This window comes from Chelonia mydas, chromosome 1 (genome assembly GCF_015237465.2).
Source record: "Chelonia mydas isolate rCheMyd1 chromosome 1, rCheMyd1.pri.v2, whole genome shotgun sequence".
Taxonomy (NCBI): Eukaryota; Metazoa; Chordata; order Testudines; family Cheloniidae; genus Chelonia; species Chelonia mydas.
The window spans coordinates 152,626,880-152,653,153 of NC_057849.1; the positions used below are offsets into that span (position 1 = coordinate 152,626,880).

The window sequence follows — 26,274 nt, forward strand, 5'->3', positions numbered from 1 at the left end:
TACCATTTAATGACTTGCACGTTTATTTGCATGGGACTCTGAAATAACTGTGACTTGGTCTCAGTTGTTGTGAAAGTCAAATAAATGATTGAACAGATCTTGACAATTCAAATGATTAAGTCATTCTTCTAGAAACCCGCTATCCTAACTATTTCATAAAATATCTATTCTAAACTTAATTGTTAGAAGTATTGTCATTTAATTGCGTGAAACATTCTGTAAAATTATTTTACTTTCCTCTAATGAAACATATCTGTTAAAGATAAAATTTCAAAAGATTATATATTAGTTTTTGCATTTCAGCTTAGCTGACTCATGTAAAATAGTATATTTGCTTTCACGTATAAAAATTTGTTTCTGTATTAAAATAATTTCTCAAAATTATGAATATCAGAAACAAGTAAACAATATTAATTCTTTTTCAGCATTTTCAGTTAGCTTTGGTTGACAGCAATCCCTGCACTTTGTCCAACGCGGAAAGTAAGTATTTTTAAGATTTTTGATTTATGTATTTTGTTGCATATATAGAAAAATGCCATATATACAGAGCTACAACTGTTTTTAATTTACCTCTTTTAAAATGGCAGTTTTGGACAATGAGTACTTTAGGAATTTTCCTCATAGAATTGTTGAAGCTGGTGACACTGTCTGATGTAGGTAGCTATGGTTACCCAGGCTGCATAAATGAACATGAAACCAACTACTGTGAATACTTTGTGTCAAATATAGATGTGCCAGTGGAATTATAGAATTACTGTCATCTTAGTAAATGGAAGAAATAATGATCCAGGAGGGCCATACCTCATCAGTGTCTTTGAAGAGCTAAGGTTTGGGGAGGAATTACTATTTCTTTTTGTTCTACACAGTGTTCGTCATATCTTATAGTTTTAAAAAGAAACCCTGTAAACCTAGTAACTTTCTATTTTATTATAGTAATATTTTAATGCAATAGTAAAAATCCTATATTAGATATAAGAATGATACAATATTAAAGTATGAAAAATTATCTTTTTCATTATTGGATAAGATAAAATTTAGTTAAGTTGCTGTATTATCTCACTTCAAAAGCATTAATTTCATTCAGAAACATTTCTACATTTCTTCACAATTTTCCATTTGAATATGGATCAGATTTACAATGTACAGTTCTTTGAGTGCTTGTGCATGTCCATTTCATTCTAGATGTGTGCTTGTCAGTGCACCAAAGCTGAAGAATGTTTTCCCATACCAGTACCCTCAGGGCAGCACATGCACCCTCATGCCAGTAGCCAAGGTTAAAAAGTGGTAAAGCTGTCCTAACACCCCCCGCCCACCCCCTGCAGTTCCTTCTCACCTGTGGTCAGTAGTTGGTTGGGGTGTGTGTGTGTGAGAGAGAGAGAGAGAGAGCGCACTTCTCAAGCTCTTTCCTGTTCTCTGTTTAGGAAAACTTGAGGTGTTTGTATTGTAAATAATTAGTTTAGTACAGCTGTAGTTACAATTTCCGTTAGTGGTACTCATCATGAAAAAATTCTTGGTTCTTACCTTATTTTCATTTGAGGTTTTAGCTCAAAACTGGGGCATGCCTAAGTCTGTGGGGTTTAGGTGGTGTTGGGGCTGTAACAAATCTATGCCGGTCAGCGATCCTCACTCCACTGTTTAAAGTGTTTGGGAGAAAGGCACTTGAAGCATAAATGCACCATCTGTAGCAGATTTAAGACCAGGGCTAAGAAGTTGAGAGAAATTCGACATGAGAGATCCTGATAAAAGCAGCTTTGTGCCACCCAGCTTCTTGTTACATGTGGATTCAAACATGACTCCATCTCAGAGCATACCACCAGACTTCTTGGTGGCATCCCCACATCACAGAGAGCCAAAGAGACGATATCATTCTCTATATCTGATACTGCACAAACAGCAGAAAAAGTCCAGCACTTTGACTTCTGGCCAGGAGAAGCCCTCTTCCTCTTTGAGGGCTAGGTGCCCAACAGACTAACACCAAATGAAGACCAGTACTGAGGTTAATGCAAAGTCGTCTCCTGCTAGGCACCTTCCGGTACCTCATTCTAATAGTGTAGAGTTGTTGACTGCAGCACCTCATGTGGTATTATTGAGACCTACTCCATTGCCAGGACCTTCAGAGGCATCAGCTTCTATACAGAGGATGCCTGAGGTATACACAGTGGCCAGGGTTCTCCTGTGTCTGTCAGTGCTGGACTCACCACTGATGCAGGATGAGGTCCGGGAATCGACTATTCTTACCACACAGGCCTCAGTACTGCGATCTTTCATTTGCGTCTGCCTATTCAGCGCCATCTGGGACTGAATCTTTATTGGTACTGTCAGGGTATGGAAGCTCTATTGTGCAGCAGGGCAGATGTGTGGTCCCTTCAGGAGGAAAGCTTTGGATGCTTCTTCCAGTACTGTGTCTCTCGCATTGGTCCAGGTCCCAATTTCTGTCTACTTCTCCTCTCCTATACAGAGGTCTGCCAAAATCCCCATGAAGGTGCTGTTCTCCATCTGGTACTGAAGCAGCTGAATGACCTTATCCCTCCAGTATCTGATCCTTCTATCACAGATGTTCAGCAGACCGACACTATAGTGTCTCTGTTCAGCACTTCTTCATCCTCACCAGATGAGGATGCGCTCTCAGATGTCATTCTCCCCTGTTCTGAATTATTATAAAATGTACCAGGAACTTAACAAAAGGGTAGTCACCTCACTCGGAGTTCCAATTGGACTGGTCCAGGATTATACACTCAAGTTAGTGTATATTTTACATTCTGAAGGACCTGCTAGAGGGGCTCTGCCTCTGAATGAGACCATCTTAGAACCCACCAAAATTCTTTAGCAAACTCACTTTTCTCTGACACACCCTGTCAAAAGAATGGAGAAGAGATACCAAGTTCCCTCCCAGGGGCATGAGTATTTCTATTCACAGCCAGCCCTAGGATTTTTGGTGGTAGCAGCTATGAATAAGAAAGTGAGACAAGGGTAATCTAAATTTACTCCCAAGGGCAAAGATGCAAAAAGCTTGGATTTATTTCAGAAAAATGTTTATTCTTCATTAGGATTGCAATTAAGAATTGAAAACCATGAAGCTGTCTTAGCTTATTATTATTACTCCAGTTGGGACTCAATGTTGAAATTTGTGGACAAGTTGCCAGGTGATGCTAAAGAGTTCAGAGCTTTCGTAGATAAAGGCTGCCTGATAGCAAGATCATCATTATGGACTGTATTAGATGAGGCAGATTCAGCAGGTTGGGTGATGGCAACGACAGTCACTCTGCATCGTGGTTCTTGGCTGCAGTAGTCTGACATTCCAGCTGAAGTCCAGCAAACAATTGAGGACTTCCCCTTTCAGGGCACAAGTTTACTTTCTGGAAAGACAGACAAAGCTTTGTATTTTCTTAGATATAGGGCAACCCTTAAGTCTTCGGGCATATATACCCCAGGCCCTAAGAGAATGCAGTTCCACCCTCAGCTCCAGCAGAGGAATCTGTTCTACCCAATAAGGCAGCCGGACCAATCCAGGAGATGATATAAATTTCAGATGAAGAGAATATCTCTGCCTCTGTTTTCTGCTACTTCCATACAATCTGTAACATCTAAGCAGTTTATTTGACTCCTTAGTCAAGGCCAGTGAACCACTCACCCTAATTTTTTTCTCCCTTTTGGCAGCAGGGTTCTCACACTATGGAACTGGAATATATACTGCAATTTACCTCTATTTCTCCCCCCTCCCGCCCTTCCACCACCTTCTCCCTATCCCTGTTCAGAGGCCATTCTCACAAGACTATATTAATTCAAGAAGTTCAGTCTATTACAGTTAAGGGCAGTGCAGGAAGTACTTCCTCAGCATTGGGTGAAGGGAGTCTGTTCTCACTATTTTCTCATTCCAAAGTCCAAGGGAGGCCTCAGGCCTATTTTAGACCTACAAACCACAACAGATACATAAAAAAGAAAGTTGTGTGTGGTTACTCTAACATCATTTCACAAAGGATTTCTTTTTGGATCTCCTCCTATATTTGTACAACAACATTGCTGCAACTCCACTATCTCACAGAATTTTAGCACACTCTACAAGAGTGCAAGCAGCATTGGTTGCTTTCTTGGTTTGCGTTCCTTGGTTTACAGGGTTGAAGCTTGGTCATCTGTTATCCTGTCTGTAGACTGCAATGATTAAAGGATTCCTAGTTCCATGTGGCCATTCACCAGAACCACTGGAGGCTTTTTAGATTTGTTGCAGCAGATGTTTATCCGTTTATGGTTCTCCCTTTCAGCCTGTCGTCATCCCTTTGAGTGTTCACAAAGTGCATGGCAGTGGTTATGGCACATCTCAGGAAGGCAGGGGTCCAAGTGTACCCATGTCTGGACAGCTGGTTAGTTCGAAATCAGTCCAGACAAGTAACAATGGCCACTGGGAAAATCCAATTCCTCTTCCATTTGTTGGGCCTGTTGATCAAGGACAGATTAGCTGTTTTCCCTGTCCAGAGAATCAAATTCATAGGAGAGGTTTTTGGCTCGACCACAGTTAGTGTATTTACCTCAGGCAATATTGTAGCTATGCAAAAACTTCAAGGCATATCCTTGTACGACAGAGGAATTGCCTGAAATCTCTAGGTCACATGGTGCCTTGTACATATATAACTCACAATGCCATACATCACTTCAGAGTCAAGCAGAGGTGGTTGAAGTCTCTCTACTGTCCCTCTTGTTATCCACTGGACATGCTGACTCACATACCTGCAGGTGTTTGATCATCCCTGGAAAGACTGTACCAGTGTATGCCATAGGGTTCGTTTTGCCCCAGCCTTGCCCTCCATGAGCCTAATCACAGATGCTTCATCTCTCAGTTGGGGAGCTCATCGAGGGGACTTTCATACTCTGGGTCTCCGGTCAGGTCAAGATCTCCTTTCCACATAAAGTGTTTGAGAGTTTCCTACTATCCACCTGGACAGTCAACTTTTCCTTCCTTCTTTGATAGCATCTGCCTGGCCCCGCCAACATTAGTCATCAAACCTGTTGAGCCTTTTGACTCAAGATACTATACCTCTCCCTGAGGTCTGAGGTATGGTTTCACAGAACCATGGGCACGTTGCCTCCCAGCCCACTTAGCCTACACTTGGCTGCTTGGATGCTCAATAGTTAATTCCCCGTGAAGCAGTCTGTTCCCTTGGGGTGCAAAATGTTCTCTAAATAGCAGAAAACCCTCCATCAGTTATACTTACCTCAAGAAATGGAAGAGATTATCTGTGTGGCCCCTTCACAGGCTCAGGTCACCTTATTCTGGATTATTTGCTTCACCTCAAGGAAAAAGGACTTTGTCAGTTCCTTCTGGGTTCATCTGGTAGCTGCCTCTGCAGTCCAATCTGCTGTAGAAAGATCACTTTTTTTCCAGCCCTCTGATTGTTAGATTCTGAAATTTTGGACAAGTTCTTCCCACCTGTTACGGCCCAACACCATCCTGGGATCTGAATTTGGTTCTGTGGGTTTTAATAGGGCCCCCTTTTGAACCTATAACTATCTCCTCGTTTTCTCATCTCTCAATGAAGGTAGTATTTCTGGTGGCTATTTTTTTTGGCCAGAAGGATAGCAAAACTTCAGGCTTTGCTTATACCTCATAAGGTGCTTTATAAAGATAAAGTTAGCTTGTGTCTACCCCCCAAATTTCTTACTAAAATTGTGGTAGACTTGCATCTAAATTAGCCTGTATACTTACCAATCTCTTTTCCGAAATCTTCCTCTCACAAATGTAGAAAAACGCCATACTGTGTATGTTCATAGGATGTTTGCCTTTTACCTGGACAGGGCTATAAGTTTGATTGTCTCTGCAATTATTCATCTCCTTGGCTGACATGATGAAGGGGCAGCCTGTCACTTTGCAGAGGTTTTCTTCCTGAATCTCCTCCTGTATTAGTCTGTGCTACAATATTGCTAAAGTTCCACTACTTCAGAGTTTTAGCGCACACTATGAGAGTGCAAGCAGCTCTGGCTTTTTTGCAGTTCCTATCAGTGATGTTTGCTGGGCTGCGAACTTGGTCATCTCTTACTATATTCATCACTCATTATGCTCTCTTACAGGTCTCATGCAATGATGCTAGATTTGAGAGAGTGGTGTTGCAGTCCTTGTTTAGGTAGACTCTAATAGCCTCTTCCATCTGGAACTGCTTGTGACTCACCTAAGGTGGAAGTGTGAGCACTCAGACAAAAAAACCTGTTACATACTTGTTTTGTAACTGTTGTTCTTTGAGTTAAGTTGCAAGTGACAATTCCACGACCGACCCACCCTCCTTCTCCTATACATTGGAGTCTCACTCTGCCCTTTTATATGTGCATGAGTGGGTGGAGGGCACATGTGCCGCCCCGACCGCTACTGCTGTGGGAACAAGTTTCTTCCACTTAGGTGTACTTAGGTGTCATATACCTAGAGTGGAATGGACATGTGCAGCCCATCTCGAAGAACTGTTACCAAACAGATATCTATCAGTTTTTTACTGGTGCAAATGAAAATTTAATCAAAAATTAAGAAAAATATCTATAGAAGTTTTCTCTACAAGCTGTTCTGAACAACTACTGTACTATCTGGGCGAAAATAAAAGCAGTGTCAGCTGTCAGTCAGGAGGCTAAGTATACTAGATAGCCCTCTCCAAAGTTTTTACTTTTCAGGGCTGCCTGCAGACAGTTGGAGAGTTCCCACCTAAATCTGATCTTTGGCTTTTCAGTTCATTACTTGCTATCAGCAGTGTGATCCCTTATTATATATTTTACATGACCTATACTGCCAATTTTCTCAATGCTTCCAAGTTCCTTTGAGGTTTTTTGTTTTGTTTTGTTTGGGGTTTTTTTGCTTGCTGGTGTGCCACAGCATTGAATGCCTTTTCCCAGTACTATTAAGCAAAATGCCAAAAGGCCTAAGAAAGGAAATTGAAGAGGCAGTGAAACATACTTCATTCTTCAGCCCTTGGTGGAAGGATGAGTGTACACTTTTGGACTGCAGAGCTGCTTTGCATTCTTCAAGGTACCTTTCCCCAACTAGTGTTACAGACGTGTTAGAATCTCTTTTATCACCCTCTTTACCCTTCCAACTGACTCTGAATAGCAGCATTACAGTGACTCCCTGTCTGCCTGAAATTCAGCTGTTTCAGTAGTAAGCATGTTTCCCTCTATTATTCAGATTGTTTTTAATATTGCACCTTCCATTTCTCTCTTTAGTATGGTGATAATTCATTTTGTGGTTTTCCATTGAATGGAGAGAGAGAGAGACCGTGCTAATTCCAGTTGTATTAGATTCCTCCCAAGAAAAGGAGCAGCTCTCAGATGGAGATTGAGAAGTTGCATTAAAATACTTGAAAACCCCTTTTTTTCCCCTTAGGAGTTTTTCAAACGTATGCTAAGAGAGAGTCATATTTATGGAGAGTGATAGAGCTCTCCAAAACCAAAGCTGAAGTATTTTCTTGCTCCATGCAAAAAAGACATGGTCATCTCATTTGATGCATCATATGTGATGTAAGATGAACAGAAGCCAACTAGCAAGAGATGTAGATTAAACTAAGATACAAATTAAGTATCATAAAATTCTGAAGAATAATCTGTTCCCAGAGCTACAGTGAGGTACCTCCTCTCTGGTGAAGGACATAATTCAGAAGGGGGTTACCCTCTTCCCCCCAAGGACTCAGGCAGGTAACTCAAGAACTTTGAATCATCTGTGCAAACATCTGTCATTGATTTCTTTTCCCAAAATTACAGTGTAGTGGGATTTGTCTTGATCATCAACAGGAACTAGAAAAGCCTAACTCACAGATGAACATTTACTCACCTGTTAATCCTGATGAGCCATGCTCAAGTCTTTCAGAAGAATTTTTGCTCAAATTACGGTATATGATTGGAAAGGGAAAATCTTTTCTGACTTTTTCCAGCAGACAGTTCCTGGGCCTTGTTAGGAATGATGATACATGATGCATAGCCGTAGTCCATTGGTGAGGATCTATGTGAAACATAAAGACTTCTGCTGGATATTTTGGGCAATTTCCAGGAAGAACTGTCGAGGTTATATTTTTCTGATCATATATCAGTTCCTTACCTGGTGGTTCTGAGATAACATTATTTTAGGAGTTTCTTCCATATCCTTAAAGAACTGTTTTGGATGGTTTCCAGTCTGTTGATGTCAGAAAACATTTGAAAAGTGGCATGCTCTCTATACATTAGGGCATGTTACTTTTCCAGGGTTGGCGCCCGTGGTAATCAATCCAGCCAATGTGTATTACAGAGGTACTGAACACTAAAGCACTGGCTAAATTGGATGGAGTGTTCAGTTTACATGCAGTGGGTTTCTGACCTGATTGTAACAAGGAAGGGCAAGCATGATCTGTGTGAGTATGTCTGTGCTAGCAAAAAAAACCTTTGCGGCAGCGAGTCTGAGTCCAGATTAGCTGACTAGGGCTCATGCTACACGGCTAAAGATGTTTGTCTCCTCCTCCCCTTTTTACCCCCCTCCCCTCCGCCAGATTTCAGAGCCAGGGCTCCAGCCCAAGTGGGAGCATTTACTCTGCTATTTTTAGCCCTGTAGCCTGAGTCAGTTGACCTGGATTTTGAGACTCGCTGCTGCAGGGGTGTTTTGGTTTTTTTGTTTTGTTTTTTTGCAGTGTAGACATACCCTTTGTATCTGTGTTAGATTTCAGGTTGGGATCACCCATAGAGGCCTCTAGAAGGGTTAGACAAAATTAGGCACTGATGCACATACCGCAAAACTGAATCTGATCAAAGCTTAAATTTATAGATAGCTTTGATAGGATCCTGGTAGTGAATTATATAATAATCCAGATGTCTACAGTGAAAAGATTTGAAGTGTAGATACTTCTGATAAACTTACAGGGTAAAGGAATCTGTATTTAGATACCACAGGGCAGATGGATTCCTAAGACCTCTAAACATTCACAAACGTCCTATATTGAATCTGAATATTGTATTCCATCTACTTTTGCAAAACCTTTTTGAGCTTAAGAAGTTTTGATTACATTTATATACTAAGGTGACAGCCGTAGTCATAATCACTTTTATATACTCAGGTGGCAGCTGTAGTCATAATCACTTCAGCTAGGAGGATTTCTGAATTTAGGGCCTTATTATGGTTCAAGCCACAGTATGAATTTTCCACAAAGGAAAAATTGTTTTTCTTCAAGTGCTTGTTCACGTCCATTCCACATTAGGTGCGTGCGCACCACGTGCACGAGTGTCGGAAACTTTTTCCCTTAGTAGCTCCCGGCGGGGCCCCCCGAGTGGTGCCACTGCATATATACTCCCGCCAGCCTGACCCCCTCCAGTTCCTTCTTACCGTCCGTGGCGGCTTTGGAACAACCTCTCTCTTTCTCATAGAAGAGCAGTCCTTTAGCCTTTAGAGTAGATGTTATCAGTTCGTTAACATACCTATTGTGGACACTTAAGTCATTAGGTGCTTGGAGGCCTCCAGCACCCGCCCTGGGCTACGGGGCATGCCGCAGGCTCACATCTTCAAGGCTTGTGCCACGTGCCGCAAACCTATGCCAGTTAGTGACCCCCATGACTCGTGTCTATGTTGACTGGGGGACGGACATCAAACTGAATGGTGTAGAATTTGCAAGGCGTTTAAGCCAAGAACAAGGAAAGAAAGAGACTTTCGTCTAAAGCAGCTGTTGATGGAGGCCACATTGCAGCCACCAGGCCTGGAGCGCCTGAAGCCGGCTCAGGCTTCCTTGGTGCATAGTGCCCCGGAGCCATCAAGAGACCCGGCACCGGCTAAGCACCGTAAACTATCAGCCCCAGAGCTCCAGGCTAGGCCCCGGCACCACTCATCCTCCCTGGTGTGGCCTCCGGCAGAGCTGAAAGGAAGGCGCGGTCGTTCCCTGCACAGGAGGCCGGTGCCTCCCAAGGCCCCGAGCACCAGTAAGAGCGGGAAGGCTGCAGTACCGGGGCTGACACCGGCGGTCCCGGCAGCACAAGCCCCACCGAGCCCTGACCTAGGTGAGCTCAGTGCAGACGATGGGCTTGAGGGCATAATGGATCAGCCCTCTACGCCAGGCACCTTTGAGGCTGCAAAGGACCTCATCAAGCTGTAGGTGGCAAGCCCCCTCCCATATGGGGACAACCCTCTGGCACCCATGCCTTGTGTGCCGTCGAGGGGTAAGCCGGTAATGGTGTGTCACTCAAGGACACTGTCCCGACACCGCTCCCGGAGTTGGTCCCGGTTGAGCTCCGATTCCGCGGACTCACAGTTGCCAGCGGCCCAGAAGAAGGTTGCAGCACCAGCAGTAGGTTGGCACGAAGAAGCACTGGAAAGGGCACGCCACTCTCCGGCACCACCCAGAGACCGGCACCGGGAGGAGTTGGGACGGCCCTCGCCAGAGGACTCCCGCAGACGGTCCGGTCCAGAGAATGTCAGTCCCGGTCCCAATCCAAATCCCGGTCCTGGTCCCGGGGATACAGCTCCTGCTCAGCCAGGAGCCGCTCATTCTCCCACCGGCGCAGACTGTTGGCACCGCCATGGCCTTAGCAATCAGCATCACTGCAGTCCGGCACCAACTTCAACCGCTATAGCTACCCGTACTGGGCCCCGGACAGCAGGGACCCTCACGGGGCTGGCAACCCCAGTGGGGGCTGCCAGGCCACTGGCCCTTCTGGACTCCCTGGACCTATCAGGAGAGCCAAGGGGCCCCGTCCAGAGCAAGTTACTTGGTGCAGTGGTCCCGATCCCTGCACCGATGCCAGACGGTGCCAGAGGCTATAGTATCCAGGCCTCCAGCATCCCCCCAGGATAAACCGGAGAGACTGGCACCTAGTCCGGTCCCGTCCCATGGACTCCTGCCCCGGCCTGAGCCGGAGACCCCTCCCACGGGAGAAGGGGAGCAAGAGGACCAACCAGAGGGGGTCGAGCTGCAGCTAACCTCCTCGTCTTCCCTGGATGAGGCAGTGGCGGGTACAGAGGTGTCCGGCCCTCCACCGATAGACCATAGAGCCCACCAGGAATTGCTTCACAGGGTCGCCCAAAACTTGGGGTTGCAGGCCGAGGAGAAGGTTGAGCAGGAGGACCCCATGGTGGATATTTTGAGCCCCGAAGGTCCATCCAGAATAGCACTCCTGGTCATTAAGACCATTCAGTCCAACTATAAGACTATATGGCAGACTCCAGCCTCCAGTGCTCCAACGGCCAAAGGAGTGGAGCGTAAATACTTTGCCCCATCTTAGGGCTATGAGTTCCTGTTCTGCCACCCAAGTCCATGCTCCCTGGTGGTTTCAGCAGTAAACAAAAAGGAGCACCATGGACAGCAAGGCCCCGGCCCGTAAGGCCAAGGAAGCGAAATACCTGGACCTTTTTGGCAGAAAGGTGTACTCCTGTGGGGGCCTTCTGTTGAGGATTGCGAACCAGCAGGCCATCCTCAACAGGCACAATTTCAACTCCTGGGCGACGGTGGGAAAGTTTAAGGACAACCTCCCGCAAGGTTCCCAACGGGAGTTCACGGTACTGGTGGACGAGGGCAAGGCAGTAGCCAAGACCTCTCTCCAGGCCTCCCTTGATTCTGCAGACGCAGCGGCTAGAACAGTCGCGTCGGGGTGGTCATGAGGCGCTCGGTGTGGCTCCAGGAGTCAGGCCTGCCGCCCGAGGTCCAGAATACACTTCAGGACCTCCCTTTCGAAGGGTCCGGGCTCTTCTTGAACCAGACAGACACAAGACCTGCCTCAAGGACTCGCAAGCTATGCTTAAGTCGCTGGGTATGCACACCCCAGCGACCCAGAGGAAGCCCTTTAAGCCGCAGCCTCCCCCTCAACGCCAGTACCAGCCTCGCCATAGGCATGAGCCTTACCATAGGTGAGGCAAGGATAACAGGCGATGGCGCGACAACTATAGTAACAATAATGCACCGGGCCAGAACCAAGGCCAGCACAAACCCCAGCCGGGCACTAAGCCAGGCTTTTGAAGGTGCGCTTGATGACAGCGTACCAGACCAGTCACCAGATCTGTCCCTTTGTTTCCTGAACCGACTGTCCCGTTTCTCCCGTACGTGGTGCACCATTATGTCAGACTGTTGGGTCTTACGCGTCCTTCCCGTCCTCCCCGTCCTTCTTCAGGGACCCCTCTCACGAGTGTCTCCTAGAGAAGGAAGTCCGCTCGCTGCTAGAGGCGGGGGCAGTAGAGGCGGTGCCGCACAGCCTAAGGGGGAAAGGGTTCTACTCCCAGTACTTGCTCATCCCCAAGGCCAAAGGGGGCCTTCGCGGGCTCAACAAGTTCCTGGTCTAGGCCCAGTTCCGCATGGTCTCTCTGGGCACTATCATCCCTTCCCTGGATCCGGGGGACTGGTACGCTGCCCTCGACATGAAGGACGAGTACTTTCATATCGTCATCCACCCAGCACATCGGCGGTTCCTACGCTTCACTGTGGGCCAAGAACATTACCAGTTTGTGGTTCTCCCATTCAGTCTAGCCGCGGCCCAAGGGTGTTCACGACGTGCATAGCACTGGTGGCAGCCTTCTTACAGAGGCAGAGAATCCGGGTGTACCCGTACCTCGATGACTGGCTCCTGGCTGGCCGATCAGAGGCGGAAGTGCAGGGCCATGTGGAGGTGGCCCTGAGATTGTTCCGCGAGCTGGGGCTCTGGACAGTGTCCCCAAGTCTACGCTCGTACCCACGCAGAGAGTGGAATTCATAGGGGCGGTCCTGGATGCGGTGCAGGCCTTCCAGTATCCTGATTCCGGGTTATCCAGCAAGCGGTGGTCTCCCTGCGCCAGTTTCCAATGACAACGGCCAGGTGCTGCCTGCGGCTGCTGGGCCACATGGCAGCATGCACACGCGTGGTCAGGCATGCCAGACTGAGACTCAGGACTCGGCAGGCATGGCTCGCTCGGGTGTACCACCCAGGCAGGGACCCCCTGGACTTGGTAGTGACAGCCCCAAGGGACGTGCTGGACTCTCTGCTGTGGTGGCAGTCCCAGCCCGTGGTTTGCGAAGGCATCTCTTTTGCCGCCCCACAACCGGACCTGATGCTGGTGACGGACGTTTCAGACCACGGATGGGGGGCTCACCTGGGGGACCTCATGATGCAGGGGTTGTGGTCCGGAGCAGAACGGTCACTCCATATCAATGTGAAGGAGCTCAGGGCGGTTTGTCTCGCCTGCTAGACCTTTTACGTTACTCTGAGTGGTCACAGCATGACAGTTCTGACTGACAACACTACTGCCATGTTTTATATAAACAAACAGGGCGGGGCTCATTCCTCGCCACTCTGTTGTGAGGCTCTCCTCCTCTGGGACCTTTGCATAGCCCATGCAATTCACCTCGAGGCGTCGTATCTCCCGGCGGTACGAAACGAGCTGGCAGACTCCCTCAGCAGGTCGTACCGCATGCACAAGTGGATGCTCAGGGTGGATGTCGTGCTTTCGCTCTTTCTCAGGTGGGGATTTCCCCGGGTAGACCTGTTTGCCACCAGGGCCAACGCCCAGGGCTCACTCGCGGACGCGTTTGCAATCCCATGGAGAGGGGGCTTGATGTATGCCTTCCCCCTGCTCCCCTTGGTGCACAAGGTCCTACTCAAGGTGTGCAGGGACAGGGCAGCGGCGATTCTCATCGCCCCAGCCTGGGCCCGCCAGCACTGGTACACATCTCTCCTAGAGCTGTCGGTGGAGGCCCCAGTTGTCCTGCCCCTACACCGGGACCTCATTACACAGGACGACAGGTCGGGGTGGAGAAGCCGCCCATAGTCACTGCACCTGACAGCATGGAGGCTCTGTGGCTAAATGCCCTGGAGAGCCGGTGCTCCCTTCCCGTGCAGCAGATTCTGCTTGGCAGTAGAAAGCCCTCTACCAAGGCGGCCTATATGGCCAAGTGGAAAAGGTTCTTGTGTTGGTGTGAACCCCGACAGGTGCGGCAGTGCCAGGCCCCGGTGCAGGCCATCCTGGAGTACCTCCTGCACCGCAAGCAGCAAGGGCTAGCCCCGTCCTCACTCAGAGTGCACCTGACGGCAATCTCTGCCTTCCGTCCGGGGTTCTCGGGGGGCTTGGTGTTTTCCCACCCAATGGTGGGACGATTCCTTAAAGGGTTGGAGAGGGTGTTCCCATACTCCCGCCCACCAGTCCCTCCATGGAACCTTAACCTGATCCTCTCTAAACTCATGGGACCCCCTTTCGAGCCCCTCGCTTCCTGTTCTCTCCTCCACCTTTCCTGGTAGGTGGCATTTCTGGTTGCCATTACCTCGGCTAGAGTGGTGTCCGAACTGAGGGCCCTCACCTCTGAGCCACTGTATACAGTATTTCACAAGGACAAGGTGCAGCTCCAGCCGCACCCCAAGTTCCTCCCTAAGGTGGTCTTCCAATTCTGTTTGGGCCAGGACATTTGTCTGCTGGTCTTCTTCCCGGAACCCCATACGGACCCAAGTCACCGCAGCTTGCACACCCTGCATGTGCGTCGAGCACTGGCGTTCTATTTGGAGCTCACCAATCCCTTTCGCAAATCCGTGCAGCTGTTTGTGGCCATAGCAGAGAGGTTGAAAGGCCTCTCAGTGTTGGCGCAGCGGATTTCGTCTTGGATTACTGAATCCGGGCGTGCTATGAGCTCACAGGTTTTCCAGCCCCCGCGGTCACAGCCCACTTGACCAGGGCACAAGCGACTTCCATGGCGTTCCTGGCACAGGTCCCAATCTAGGAGATCTGCAGAGCAGCCACCTGGTCCTCAGTGCACACCTTCGCAACCCACTACGCAGTCAACCAGCAGGCCAGAGAGGACGCAGCGATTGGCAGAGCGGTCCTCCAAGCAGTTGTTCCATGACTCCTACCCTCCTCCAGAGGTAAGCTTGTGATTCACCTAATGTGGAATGGACGTGAACAAGCACTCGAAGAAGAAAAAATGGTTACTTACTTTTTTGTAACTGTAGTGCTTTGAGGTGTGGTGCTCACGTCCATTCCACCACCCACCCTGCTACCCCTCTGTCGGAGTTGCCGGCAAGAAGGAACTGGAGGGGGTCGGGCCGGAGGGGGTATATATGCATGGCGCAGTGGTGCCACTGGGGGGGGCCCCCACCAGCCCTACCGGAGCCACTAAGGGAAAAAGTTTCCGATGCTCGTGCATGCGGCGCGCTCACACCTAATGTGGAATGGACGTGAACAACGCATCTTGAAGAACAACAGTTATGAGAAAGTAAGTAATCTTTTTTTTCTCTGAACTCCTATGAATTTTGTAAGATTTGCTGCTAAGAGTATGTATACACTACAGCTAGGAGCATGTTTCCCACCTAGGGTACACAGACACATGCTAACTCTGCTCAGGCTAGCTCACTAAAAATAGCAGCCTAGCTGCGTGTAGCATGAGCAACAGCTCAAGCTAGCGGCTTGAGTACAAACCCAGCCAAGCCCATTGGGTAAGGACTTAGGTAGCTAGCCCAGGCTGCCACTGTGCTACCCCCAGCTACACTGCTGTTTTTGAGCCAGCGCATCTGTCTACTTGAGCTTTAGTGTAGATGTACCCTGAGAATCCATCTAACCATCTTGCTGCAAGAAACTGTCTAACCAGCTTTACATCCAAAACGATGCCACTTGACAAGGACAGGCTTGTGATAGAAAGAGAGATGAGAAAATACTAATTGAAAGCATCAAGAATATTCATAAAAACAGGACTTATTTTTTATTTGTATAGCCCTCACTACAGGCAAAAGAAGGTATTCAAGGACACAATAGAGAGGGCGTTCAAACAGCATATGGTTGACCTTCAAGCAAATTCTACTAGAAATACAACATTTCCTAAGGTGGAAGAAGTTCAACAATCACTAAATTAATATGCAAGCTAGCCTGATAGCATACTTTCTCAAAAAAACCCAAAGCTCAATTGTCACATTAACTGAAACATCCTTCAGCCAGAAGATGCTTCACATTGTTGCGGACCAATGATTTCAAATGATTTATTTGGAAGAAAGTATTTGAGATGTTCTTTCCTTCCTTTATGCTCCCATACCCAATGTTTGTGTTTTTGCTGGGATGCTCATTACTGACCTCTTTTTAATTTAGGAATTAATACATTCTAGTTTGGGGGAAGAGGGGAATGGGCTTACCTGTTTATTTTTTTTCTACAAGATGTCTGAACATCCGTCCATTTCTCCTTTTCTCCTTTTAATTTTGAGAGAGAAAATACAATATTGGAGTGGCAATATACACAGTGAGGGAGTGGGATGAATGGGCTTTACAGGATCAACAATTTTACCAACAGCTTTGACACTGCTTTTGTTTCTGCTGCCCAACTAGTAATAACTAAATTGCACTGCTGAGTTATTATCCCATTGAAAATTAGCAGGTAAATGAAACTTTCCTTTCAAAATTTCTTGCTCTACAGATAGGAGAATACAGAGGAAAGTTTGGTTGCCATCCTAGTGGCATACTGAGTTATTTGAGGGGGAAAGTGATGATAAAGTAGTGCATTATTAGTGAAAATTAATGTTAAACGATAACATGAAGTTCTTTGAATGCTGTCCCTGTGGGTGCTCCACTCCAGGCGCCGGGATGCTCTATCACCTGGAGTGGAGCACCAACAGGGACACACATCTCGAAGAACCTCAGTCACTGCAGGGTGAGTAACCTTCTCTTTCCAGTGTCTTGTGTTATGTAGATTTTTCTAATTTGCTAAATTGCAGTAATTTGGAGGGTAACAGGAAATTTCCGTGCTGAATATTAGCCTAGTGTAAAATACCAGCCTATTGGAAAAGTGAGAGTTGAGCTTGGATTCTGTGTAGTGAAACGTGACACGCAGTTTCATAGCGATACTTGAAGTGAAATGTTAGGGGTTTTATTTGCTGGTGTACTGAGTGATCTTTTCGGCCTGTCATACTCTGAGGAATGCTGAGTTGTTTTTCAGCAAGTTAAAATTAGTTGTTTTAATGAGCCAATTTTTTTCTACATTATGTATGAGCATTTCTCTAGTACTCTTAAGTCATGAGATACTGTAAATTAGAGCTCAGAATGAGCAAATGGGCAATAGTTTCTTAGTTACAAACTCAGTAAGGATGACTGACAACTGTCATTAGTGATGAACATTCATTTAGTTTACTATATTTGTTCTATACTTTTGACTTATACTGCTTAACAGAATTTGTTGGTGTATTTCACCTATATTGAATATAATGATTGGATACCTTAATTATGGTGTTTAATTTCTACTTTATTTTTATTCCCTTAAAGGGCCCAATCTGGCACAGGGCTTTGAAAGCCCTTTGAAATTAGTCCTTGTGGGAGTAGTCCTCAATGCTGTAATTACGCTAATTCTCCCATAGAGAATATGTGTTTTTCTTTGTGAGCCTTGAAGATGAAATAAAAGGGGCATGAGGCCTTTTTTGTTGTTGTTGTTGTTGTTGTTGGGGGTGGGGGAGGGAAGGGGGAAGGAGGGTTTCTAAAAATGTAAAAGAGCCTAAAGTAGTTATTTTAAACCTAAAAATGGTTTCTGGGCTGTTTTTAAAAAAACAAAAAAAACCTTGTCTTTTCTATAACACTGATTTGGGTACCTAATAAAATTGTGTCATCACAAGACTAAAAACTGAGCACTTGAAAGAGGAAGGAATATCTTAATGGGATTGACTATTTAAAACTTATTTCTTGTCTAGCACCTATGTAACTCTCACTGCCCAATCATTGCCTGGGGGAAAGCATATCTTTGTTAAAGATTCAGCACACTTCTCCCTTCTCTAAACCTTGTCTGTATTAGAATTTAAATGAGATGTGCTTGCTAACGTTGTGGGTCTAGTGTAAAGTAGGAACGCTGCCTTGAACATGTGTTATTCTGATCAAGTTAAAACCTTAGGAGCTTAGGTTTGAACTCAGACACCTGAGTATGCATTAAACTAAGTATCCATTGCTTGTCTGTACTAAACTTTTAGAATGTTTCAGTGTATGTCTACATTACAGACTAAATTGTAATGATGATAGGCACACCTGCATTAGCTTAAATTTAGCTAGTGCAGCTAATTGTAGCAATGAGGATGTGACTAACTTGTCTAGGCAGCTAGCCTGCACTTAAATCTGTGCTTTTCCATCTTCACTGCTGTTGTTTCCCCTGCTAGCTAGATTAAAACTAATACAGATATGCCTACATGCACTATAGTTACACCTGAATTTGCAGTGCAGATGTACCATCAGCCTTTTATCTTAGTGTAGATAAGGCGTCAGAGTGCCCATGCATGTACTTGAGGTACCACCCCATCCCCAAGAAGTCTTTCAACAAAACTAGGGAAGACCAGAATTCAAAACTGCTGATATTTCTAAGGTAAAGAAACAAGCAGGACAAAAAACATGCAAACTCCCTCTGTAAATCATGGGGGGAAATCATTTGTGGCTCATCTTTAAAGAATAGCATAGCTTTAGGAATAAATGCAGGGATTTATGATGCTATATTTGAGCTTATGTTGATGTTTTCATTAGAAATTATTTTTTTAGAGTCTGTTACTCTGCCAATATTTTTTAAGAAACTTGGTATCTATACTGTAAGACCAGGAATAATTGTGTTAGTCTTAAGTTATTTATTTTATTGTATTTAGCAAGTTATTAGAAGCTTTAAAGTGAAGAGATATTGGGACATGGAAACTGGCCTTCCCCCACCTATCCTTTTACACAGGAGTGGTCTCCATAACACAGCCCTCTAAACTGATAAACTAATTACTAATTTCAGAGTAACAGCCGTGTTAGTCTGTATTTGCAAAAAGAAAAGGAGTACTTGTGGCACCTTAGAGACTAACCAATTTATTTGAGCATAAGCTTTCGGGAGCTACAGCTCACTTCATCGGATGCATACTGTGGAAAATACAGAAGACGTTTTTATACACACAAACCATGAAAAAATGGGTGATTATCACTACAAAAGGTTTTCTCTCCCCCCCCCCCCACCCCACTCTCCTGCTGGTAATACTTATTATTACCAGCTTATTACCAGCAGGAGAGTGGGGTGGGGGGGGGGGAGAGAAAACCTTTTGTAGTGATAATCACCCATTTTTTCATGGTTTGTGTGTATAAAAACGTCTTCTGTATTTTCCACAGTATGCATCCGATGAAGTGAGCTGTAGCTCATGAAAGCTTATGCTCAAAAAAATTGGTTAGTCTCTAAAGTGCCACAAGTACTCCTTTTCTAATTACTAATTAAGAGCTGGATTCACCAGTTCAGTTTGACTGCTTTGCCTTGCCCTGCTGATGCAAAGCAGTTGTAAATTCAACTATTGGTGCACTCTAGCTGCTTTATGCTGTTCTGGTATACCAGTGAATCTGCTGTTAAATTAAAAGTTTTTAAAAAATTAAGGAAATTGACAGAAATATTGCATAGTAGCATTCTCTTCAGGTTTCTTGTTTAGTATTCATGTATGAGATTTTAAATAATTTAAAAAAAAAACAATATTCCTAAACCAAAAACTAGATGAAAATTGATTTTTGTCTCCTTAATATGAAATAGTCTCTGTGTTTTGCGGATAAAATAAAAATTGAGACAATTTTTAGTGAGTAATGTACACTGACTTTCAGTTAAAGTTTCTAAAGGATTTTTATCACATTAACCGAGGCTTTATCTACACTGGTACTTCATCAGCAAAACTTTTGTCGTTCAGGGTGTTACAAAAACACACCCACCCCCACCCCCCAAATGACAAATGTTTTACTGACAAAAAGCACCTGTGTAAACCGCGTTTTGTGAGCAGGAGCTCTCTCCTGCCCATAAAGCCACTGCTGCTTGTGGGGGTGGTGGAAGTTTTGAGAGCTCTCTCCTGCCGACAAAAAGCGGCTACACTGGGGTGCCTTTTAGTGGCTCAGCTGTAGCGGCGCAGCCGTGTTACTAAAAGCCTCGTAGCATAGCCATAGCCTTACTGAACATGATCCACAGTCAGAATTCATGTGAGTGACATATCTTTGGCCTACTAGGTTTTTAAAAAAAATCTTATTTAAAAATGTTAAAATATAGATTTATGTGAATGCTTCAGTGATGGTAGTTCTGGTTATTCATTTTCTTTAAATTATACGTACTGTACATATGTATTTTCTCACTAGCACTTAATTGCTGTATAGCTTGAGAGGAGTGACTGAAGTTATATTTGGTGAAAATAATAGTTTTCTGCAAATCAAAGTAGTTTTAGGGAATGGAATTTGTTTTTGCTTTGTTGGGTGGTGGATAATTATCCCCTGAAAAATTTATGTGAAAATTTACCAAACATAAAACAGCTTGTTCATAAACACATAGAGTAAATCATTAAAAAAAAAAACAAAAAAACCAACAACTTCCTAGCCAATCAGCCACCAGCAGTTGGGGGATGGACTGGCCCAGGATGTTTGACATCTTACTATTATGGTGGTAGGGAGTTAGAATTCCCTTAGATGCATGAATGCATAGTAGGGATGCTAAATGAATTTTTGACCTGTCCAGTCAATTGTCTGTAGTTTTACATGACTCTGTGGAAAAATGACCATTTTATGCTAGACTGTCTTCTGAAATAACTGATGCTGTATGTTACTGGAAATCTGAAACTCCCAGATTTCACAAGACAAATAACAGTTTTAGCCATTTGAGATACTGTGGTTTAAAATCAAATTCAGTTGCTGAATCAGGGCCTTTGAGGGGTAGGTGCATGCACTAAGACTAGGAGTAGGGGATAAGAAGGTTGTGTGTTTTTGCAGAGAGAATGTGTATGCTTTAGTGCATATAACATGTTTTTTCTGGTCTGTGACCTATCCAGTCAGCTCCACCAGTAATTAAATAACAGCAGAAAAATTGTATTTGCTTCTTTCTGATTGGCTTATGTACTGACAGTATTACAACATGGTGCTGTTATGCATTTTCTCCATGAGAGACAGGTAGCTACTTTTGTTTTTGTTAAATTTGGTGTAATCTCAATAAGTTTTGTGGAATCTGATTTACAAGTTCAGGTTTTTCATTGTTTGTATGTAAGCATAACACTGTTATTGGCGCACATGTTCATATTCCATCAATGCTACTGTCAGATTTGAAATCACTAATAAACTTTATTTGGAAATAAACCTAAACTCATAATGAGTTACTTATGTTTTTAAAGTGTTTACTATTAAACTATTTAGTTCTTATTAAATGACTGTTTTTATTATAATTAATTATTTTACTTTCCCACTTTTACAGTTCAGTTTCACATTGCCCACTTATATGAAATCCAGGTAAGTGTTAAGCTTTTTGTACTTTTGATGAAATATAGTCAGTGTATAATATAATCAGTGTGAAATCCAGCCCACTAGTGACACTTTTGTGAATGTAAGTTAGGCGGCACATGCTTTGTGATGTTCGCATCAACTTATGTTCATTAAGAAAATAATTATAATGGACAAACAGCTCAGGAAATGTAATTCGTTGTTGTAAGTTTGAAATATTGCACATATAAGAGGCTGGCTAGCTATTTTTTCTTAATCTTTGTATTTGCCAGTTCCTAGATACACTGTCAGTCATTTTCAGGCAAGAACTAAACTTTAACTATTGGCTAAAATTTCTTTGAAATTTAAATTGACTTTCAATACAGTAGTTCCTAAAACAGTTGCCAGATGCTCTAAGGCTCCATATGTGTGAACATAAAGAAACCTATAAATGAGGTTACTGCCAGATAAGATGAGTCGTCATCTGCAGACTGTAAAGTTATGCTGTTATCAATTCTGGGCCAAATTCTGCCCTCAGAGTTTCCTCAGTAGGCTTTTGGTAAGGTATGGACAGCTTATCCACCAATTTGAATGAAGATGCTAGGATGCAAATAAATGTAACACACTAACTATTAAGTATACCTTCAAAGTGTGGTGTAATTTGAGTGAAAACATAGTCACATAATGTGCATTGTACGCTTTCTATTGTGTATAGATATAGATACTAGTTGAAAAAAACAAGTAAAAGATGTGTCCTGAAGAACACAGAGAAATAGAAAACAAAAGCTGTTGTGAACAAAATAATGCCAAGTAAATTCTGTGCTTTCCTCAACTAAAGGATAAAATAAATGTAATTTTTGTGGGTGGAGCATAAATTGACTGTTTTGTGAAAGTTAAATCATTTTTAAAAAAACATGTATATTTTGTAAATCAAACATCCAGATCCTCATATCAGGTGTCTTACGTCAGTGGTTTCCAAACTTTTTACTGAGGTGACCCACCCACGGTCCAAATTTGTGGGGGGTGGGGGGGGCAGGAGGGCAAAATTATAGGCTAGGTTTGTCCTTCGCTGCTGCCACCAGTGCTGCCTTCTCACCCTGCCAAGGGAGCACTGACTACCTGCAGCAGCGTTCTCTGCCCCAGCACCCAATGCTAATTCTGGCCTTGTGCAGAAGGCAGGCTGTCATGGTGGAAGGTTGGTTGAGCCAAACGTGAGTGGCACTGTAGCCATGCAGATTAGGTTGCAATGTCACTCACCCAAATTTGGACCAGCTGTCCCTCTGTCATTGACTGCCTCTCCTCCGCAACAGGCCAGAATTACCATTGCAGTGCTGGCGCAGAGGTCATGGGGCAGGTCATGAAGGAGGGGCAGCCGGGCCAAACCTGAGTGGTGGTGCTGCTGCTTCTTTGTATGGCTGATGTAGAGCAACAACTATAATTTTACATTTAAAGACAGATAATTACGGTTAAGACAGATAATTACGTCAAGAGTATGGTGGCTTGGGTTGTTACTCTGAAGACCGGGAGATCGTTGATCGATGTTCCGTCGCCGGGTTGCTGGCATGAGTCGTGATTTCTCACTTAACAGAGTGGGCTGTGTGAAGGCTGGCATTTTCCACTCCCGAGTGGTGCTATGGCGCTGTGACCCCATGCACCAGAACACAATGCCTGGAGTAGGGAGTTAGGGTCAGCCCCGCGGGACAGGAGCTACCACTGTGGCGTGCGTGCAGGGTGGGCTCGCTCTCCAACCCCCACCCCACCGGGCCTGTGACCCATTAAACCTTCTCATGACCCCATCATTTGGGAGAAACAGCTTTATATAATTGGATGATGGGCATTTACTCTGAACAGTGTTTCGTCTACCCTGAATTTTCCAGTAAGGTGTGTCTGAATTTAAAGCCTTATCTCAACACAGATTAGAGCCAAGAACTTGGGCTCTGATACTAGCTGCTGTAGTTCTTGCAGTGTAGATGTACTGTGACCAGCTTCAGTAGTGCTTCAAAGGGACGATCTTGTATGCTCTTATCCATTTTTGTGGCCATTCTTGGTGCATCCAAGCCAAAGTCTCTTGCCAGTCAACTATACATCTATGTGGGATTGAGGGTTCCCATGGAACCAAAGATTCTGTTTAAAAACAATTTTTAAACAATGTGATGTTCTCCTACAGTTAATAGTGAAAACAAACATAAATAAAAGTGAAAATCACTTAATTGATTTTCATTTTCCAAGCTGAGCAAAATTCAGGAAGAAAACCAATATAAATAGCGAGAAATAGATTGGATTTTTAAAAATTTTAACTTTTAATATTCTGAGTAATGTAAAAAAGAACTTTGATTATAGCATGTTATTTTTAAGTTGTGTTTCTTTAAAGGTAACCTGCAAATTTAATTAATTTGATTCATTTTGCCTAATTTGGTCATTGAATTTATTTTGTGGAAAGCCTCATATAGCTCAACTAAGTCTATATAAGTACATTTTCAGTGCTTTTCTAGAAATGCTGTGAAACATCATATATACTTCAGTCCTTACCAAACAATTGTTTGGTTAGAATGTAAATCTGTATTCTACCTATACAACTGCAAATTAGCTCCTACAGTGGAAAATGCTAATTTTTCATTCTCATAGAACTCCAATTTTGTGGCAGTTGCATGTCTTTTCCAGCAAGCCCACCTAGTTTGGTGTTAATATTAGAATAATTAACCAGAATTGGAGCTGATTACTAAGAAATACCCATTTAACCAAAATTGCAGTGGAATTTTAGCAGTGTGGGTCATCATGTTTCAGTTTAAGTGATATCAAGAGGAATATACACATGTTTAATTGATTCTACTTTTAATATGTGTAAGTGAAAAATGCATATATATAAGATTATAGGCTTGAGAGGTTATAGCCCAGAAGAAGGGCTATAAAAATAGAACTTGTCCATCTATATTGGAGCACAGTATTTTAGATAAATGACATACATACAAATCATTGTTTTCACCAACATAACTAGAGAAAATATTGAAAAAGAGAAATGTATTATTCTGCTGTGCCAAAATTAACTAAAAATTTATAGTTTATACATGTTGCAACTTTTAAATAATGTGATACATTTAAAAATGTAATTTTTAAATCTGAAGTTTTATTCTATAAAATGCAAACGGTATGCATTTATGACGAGTTACTTACATTCAGGGCTAAAGCTTAGAGAGAGTTCTTGGATACAGCAGACGCTGTTTAAATGGCAGACTGATAAATTGCATGTATACTTAGTTGGGACCAGGAAACAGATTAACTGCACTGCATTTCAGTGAGTGAGAAATGTATAAATGGCACACTTTGTGTTTGTAAGCCTGCTTGTACTAGATAGGTATATTTCGTGGAATAAATATTTTTATTTACTTGGATCTCTAAAATATGCTTAGAAAAGGTGTCAGGGAAGTTTTAGACCTTTTCTCATGTTGAGTAGCACCTTGCTCTGATGTCAGGTTTTAGAGTAGCAGCCATGTTAGTCTGTATCCGCAAAAAGAAAAGGAGGACTTGTGGCACCTTAGAGACTAACAAATTTATTTGAGCATAAGCTTTCGTGAGCTACGAAAGCTTATGCTCAAATAAATTTGTTAGTCTCTAAGGTGCCACAAGTCCTCCTTCACCTTGCTCTGAGTGATTCCACTAATGTCAGTGATATATTTTTGGAGTAAAGTTCTGTTCAATACGTGTAAAAATACCAAATCTGCCCAAATTGTGAAACAAAAATTTCAGTTGTTTCAATGCCAGTAAAATTCCACTTAATCTCCTCCCCAGTACAGTTCTTTGTTCAATTCCTGATATTTATGTTCTAGAATGATTGCTAAATATATCACTTACCTAAATGCAGTTTTTAAAAAATATTATATACAGCACTTGTTCTTAAAGCAAATACTTAAATATTAATGATTGCGAGCACAATCTCTTCCTGTAATATTTTGACAATAGATATTTTGATTCTACCAGTTTAAGAATTGCCTATTGTAATGTTATCCATGTGGGCTTCAGATATGATAATAGTGTAAACAATGGGCGAGATCCTCAGCTGTTGTAAATCAGCAAAGTTCCATTGAAGTCATACTAATTTTTATCAGCTGAGACTTGGTCCAATCGCTTTTCAGGCATTGCTCTCACATGCTGCAGTGCAGCACACCTAAAATCAGTGACAAAACTCCTGATTCTGTAGTAGCACATTTAGTTAAATTATTTTACAGTTTTTATTTTAATAATGAATCCAGTACACTTAGCCTATTTTTAACTGTTGACAACATTATTAAATGCTGCCCAGGGTGTTAGAGTGGCGTGATAGTGAAGGGTATGTGGCTGGTTGACAGGTTAAGGAATCAACCCTCTAATTCTGAATTCTAGTCTTGAGACTTTCAAGATTCATAGGCCAGAAATGGATCATTATGATTATCTAGTCTGACCTGTGTAACTCAGACTATAGAATTTCACAAGTGATGCCAGCATCAAGCCTGTTGTAACTTCTGGCTGAGCTTGAGAATATCTCCTAGAAAGTCATCCAATCTTGTTTTAAAGACTTCAAGTGATGGAGAATCCACCAAATGTCTAGGTAAGGTTTTCCAGTGGTTACCCTCACTGTTAAAAATTCGTATTTCTACTCTGAATTTGTTTAGCTTCGACTTCCATCCACAGGATGTTGTTATGCCTTTATTTGCTGGACTAAAGAGTCTCTACTATCAGAAATCTTTTTTCTGTGTGTAGGTACTTAGAGACCTACATGCCTACAGGTGATCAAGTCACCTCTTAAACCTTCTATCTGATAAGCTAAATAGATGAGCTTCTTTAGTCTTACTGTAATGGTGTGTTTTCCAGACCTTGAATCCTTCTTTTAGCTATTTCTCAAACCTTTCCAATTTGTCAATATCCTTTTTAAATATGGACATTAGGACACAGTATTCCAGTAATACTCTCACTAATGCATTGGTCACCCTGTTTAACCTTTTCATATATTGGCATATTAGCTTATTTCTAGCACTCTGTATCTTCCCCAGTAATCCAAGATTTATTAAATATCAATGAATCACAGAACTCCTTCAGCCAGTTCTTTCAGAACTCTTGGGTGCAAGTTATATCTAGTCTTGCAGATTTTACAATGTTAACTTCAGTAGTTGCTGTTTAACATCCTCCTTATTTGC

At 43.5% G+C, this 26,274-nt stretch overlaps 1 protein-coding gene across 15 annotated transcripts in view; it reads left to right on the forward strand.

Moving 5' to 3' along the window:
* The window catches only part of KDM6A (lysine demethylase 6A), a 269,102-nt gene that overhangs the window by 163,874 nt on the left and 78,954 nt on the right, over positions 1-26,274 (forward strand). For all 15 annotated transcript variants that reach the window (XM_037902842.2, XM_043538113.1, XM_037902856.2 and 12 more), the window contains 2 exons: positions 426-480; positions 21,102-21,136. In XM_037902842.2, the coding sequence (XP_037758770.1) occupies positions 426-480; positions 21,102-21,136 (90 nt within the window). The remainder of the gene's footprint in view (positions 1-425; positions 481-21,101; positions 21,137-26,274) is intronic.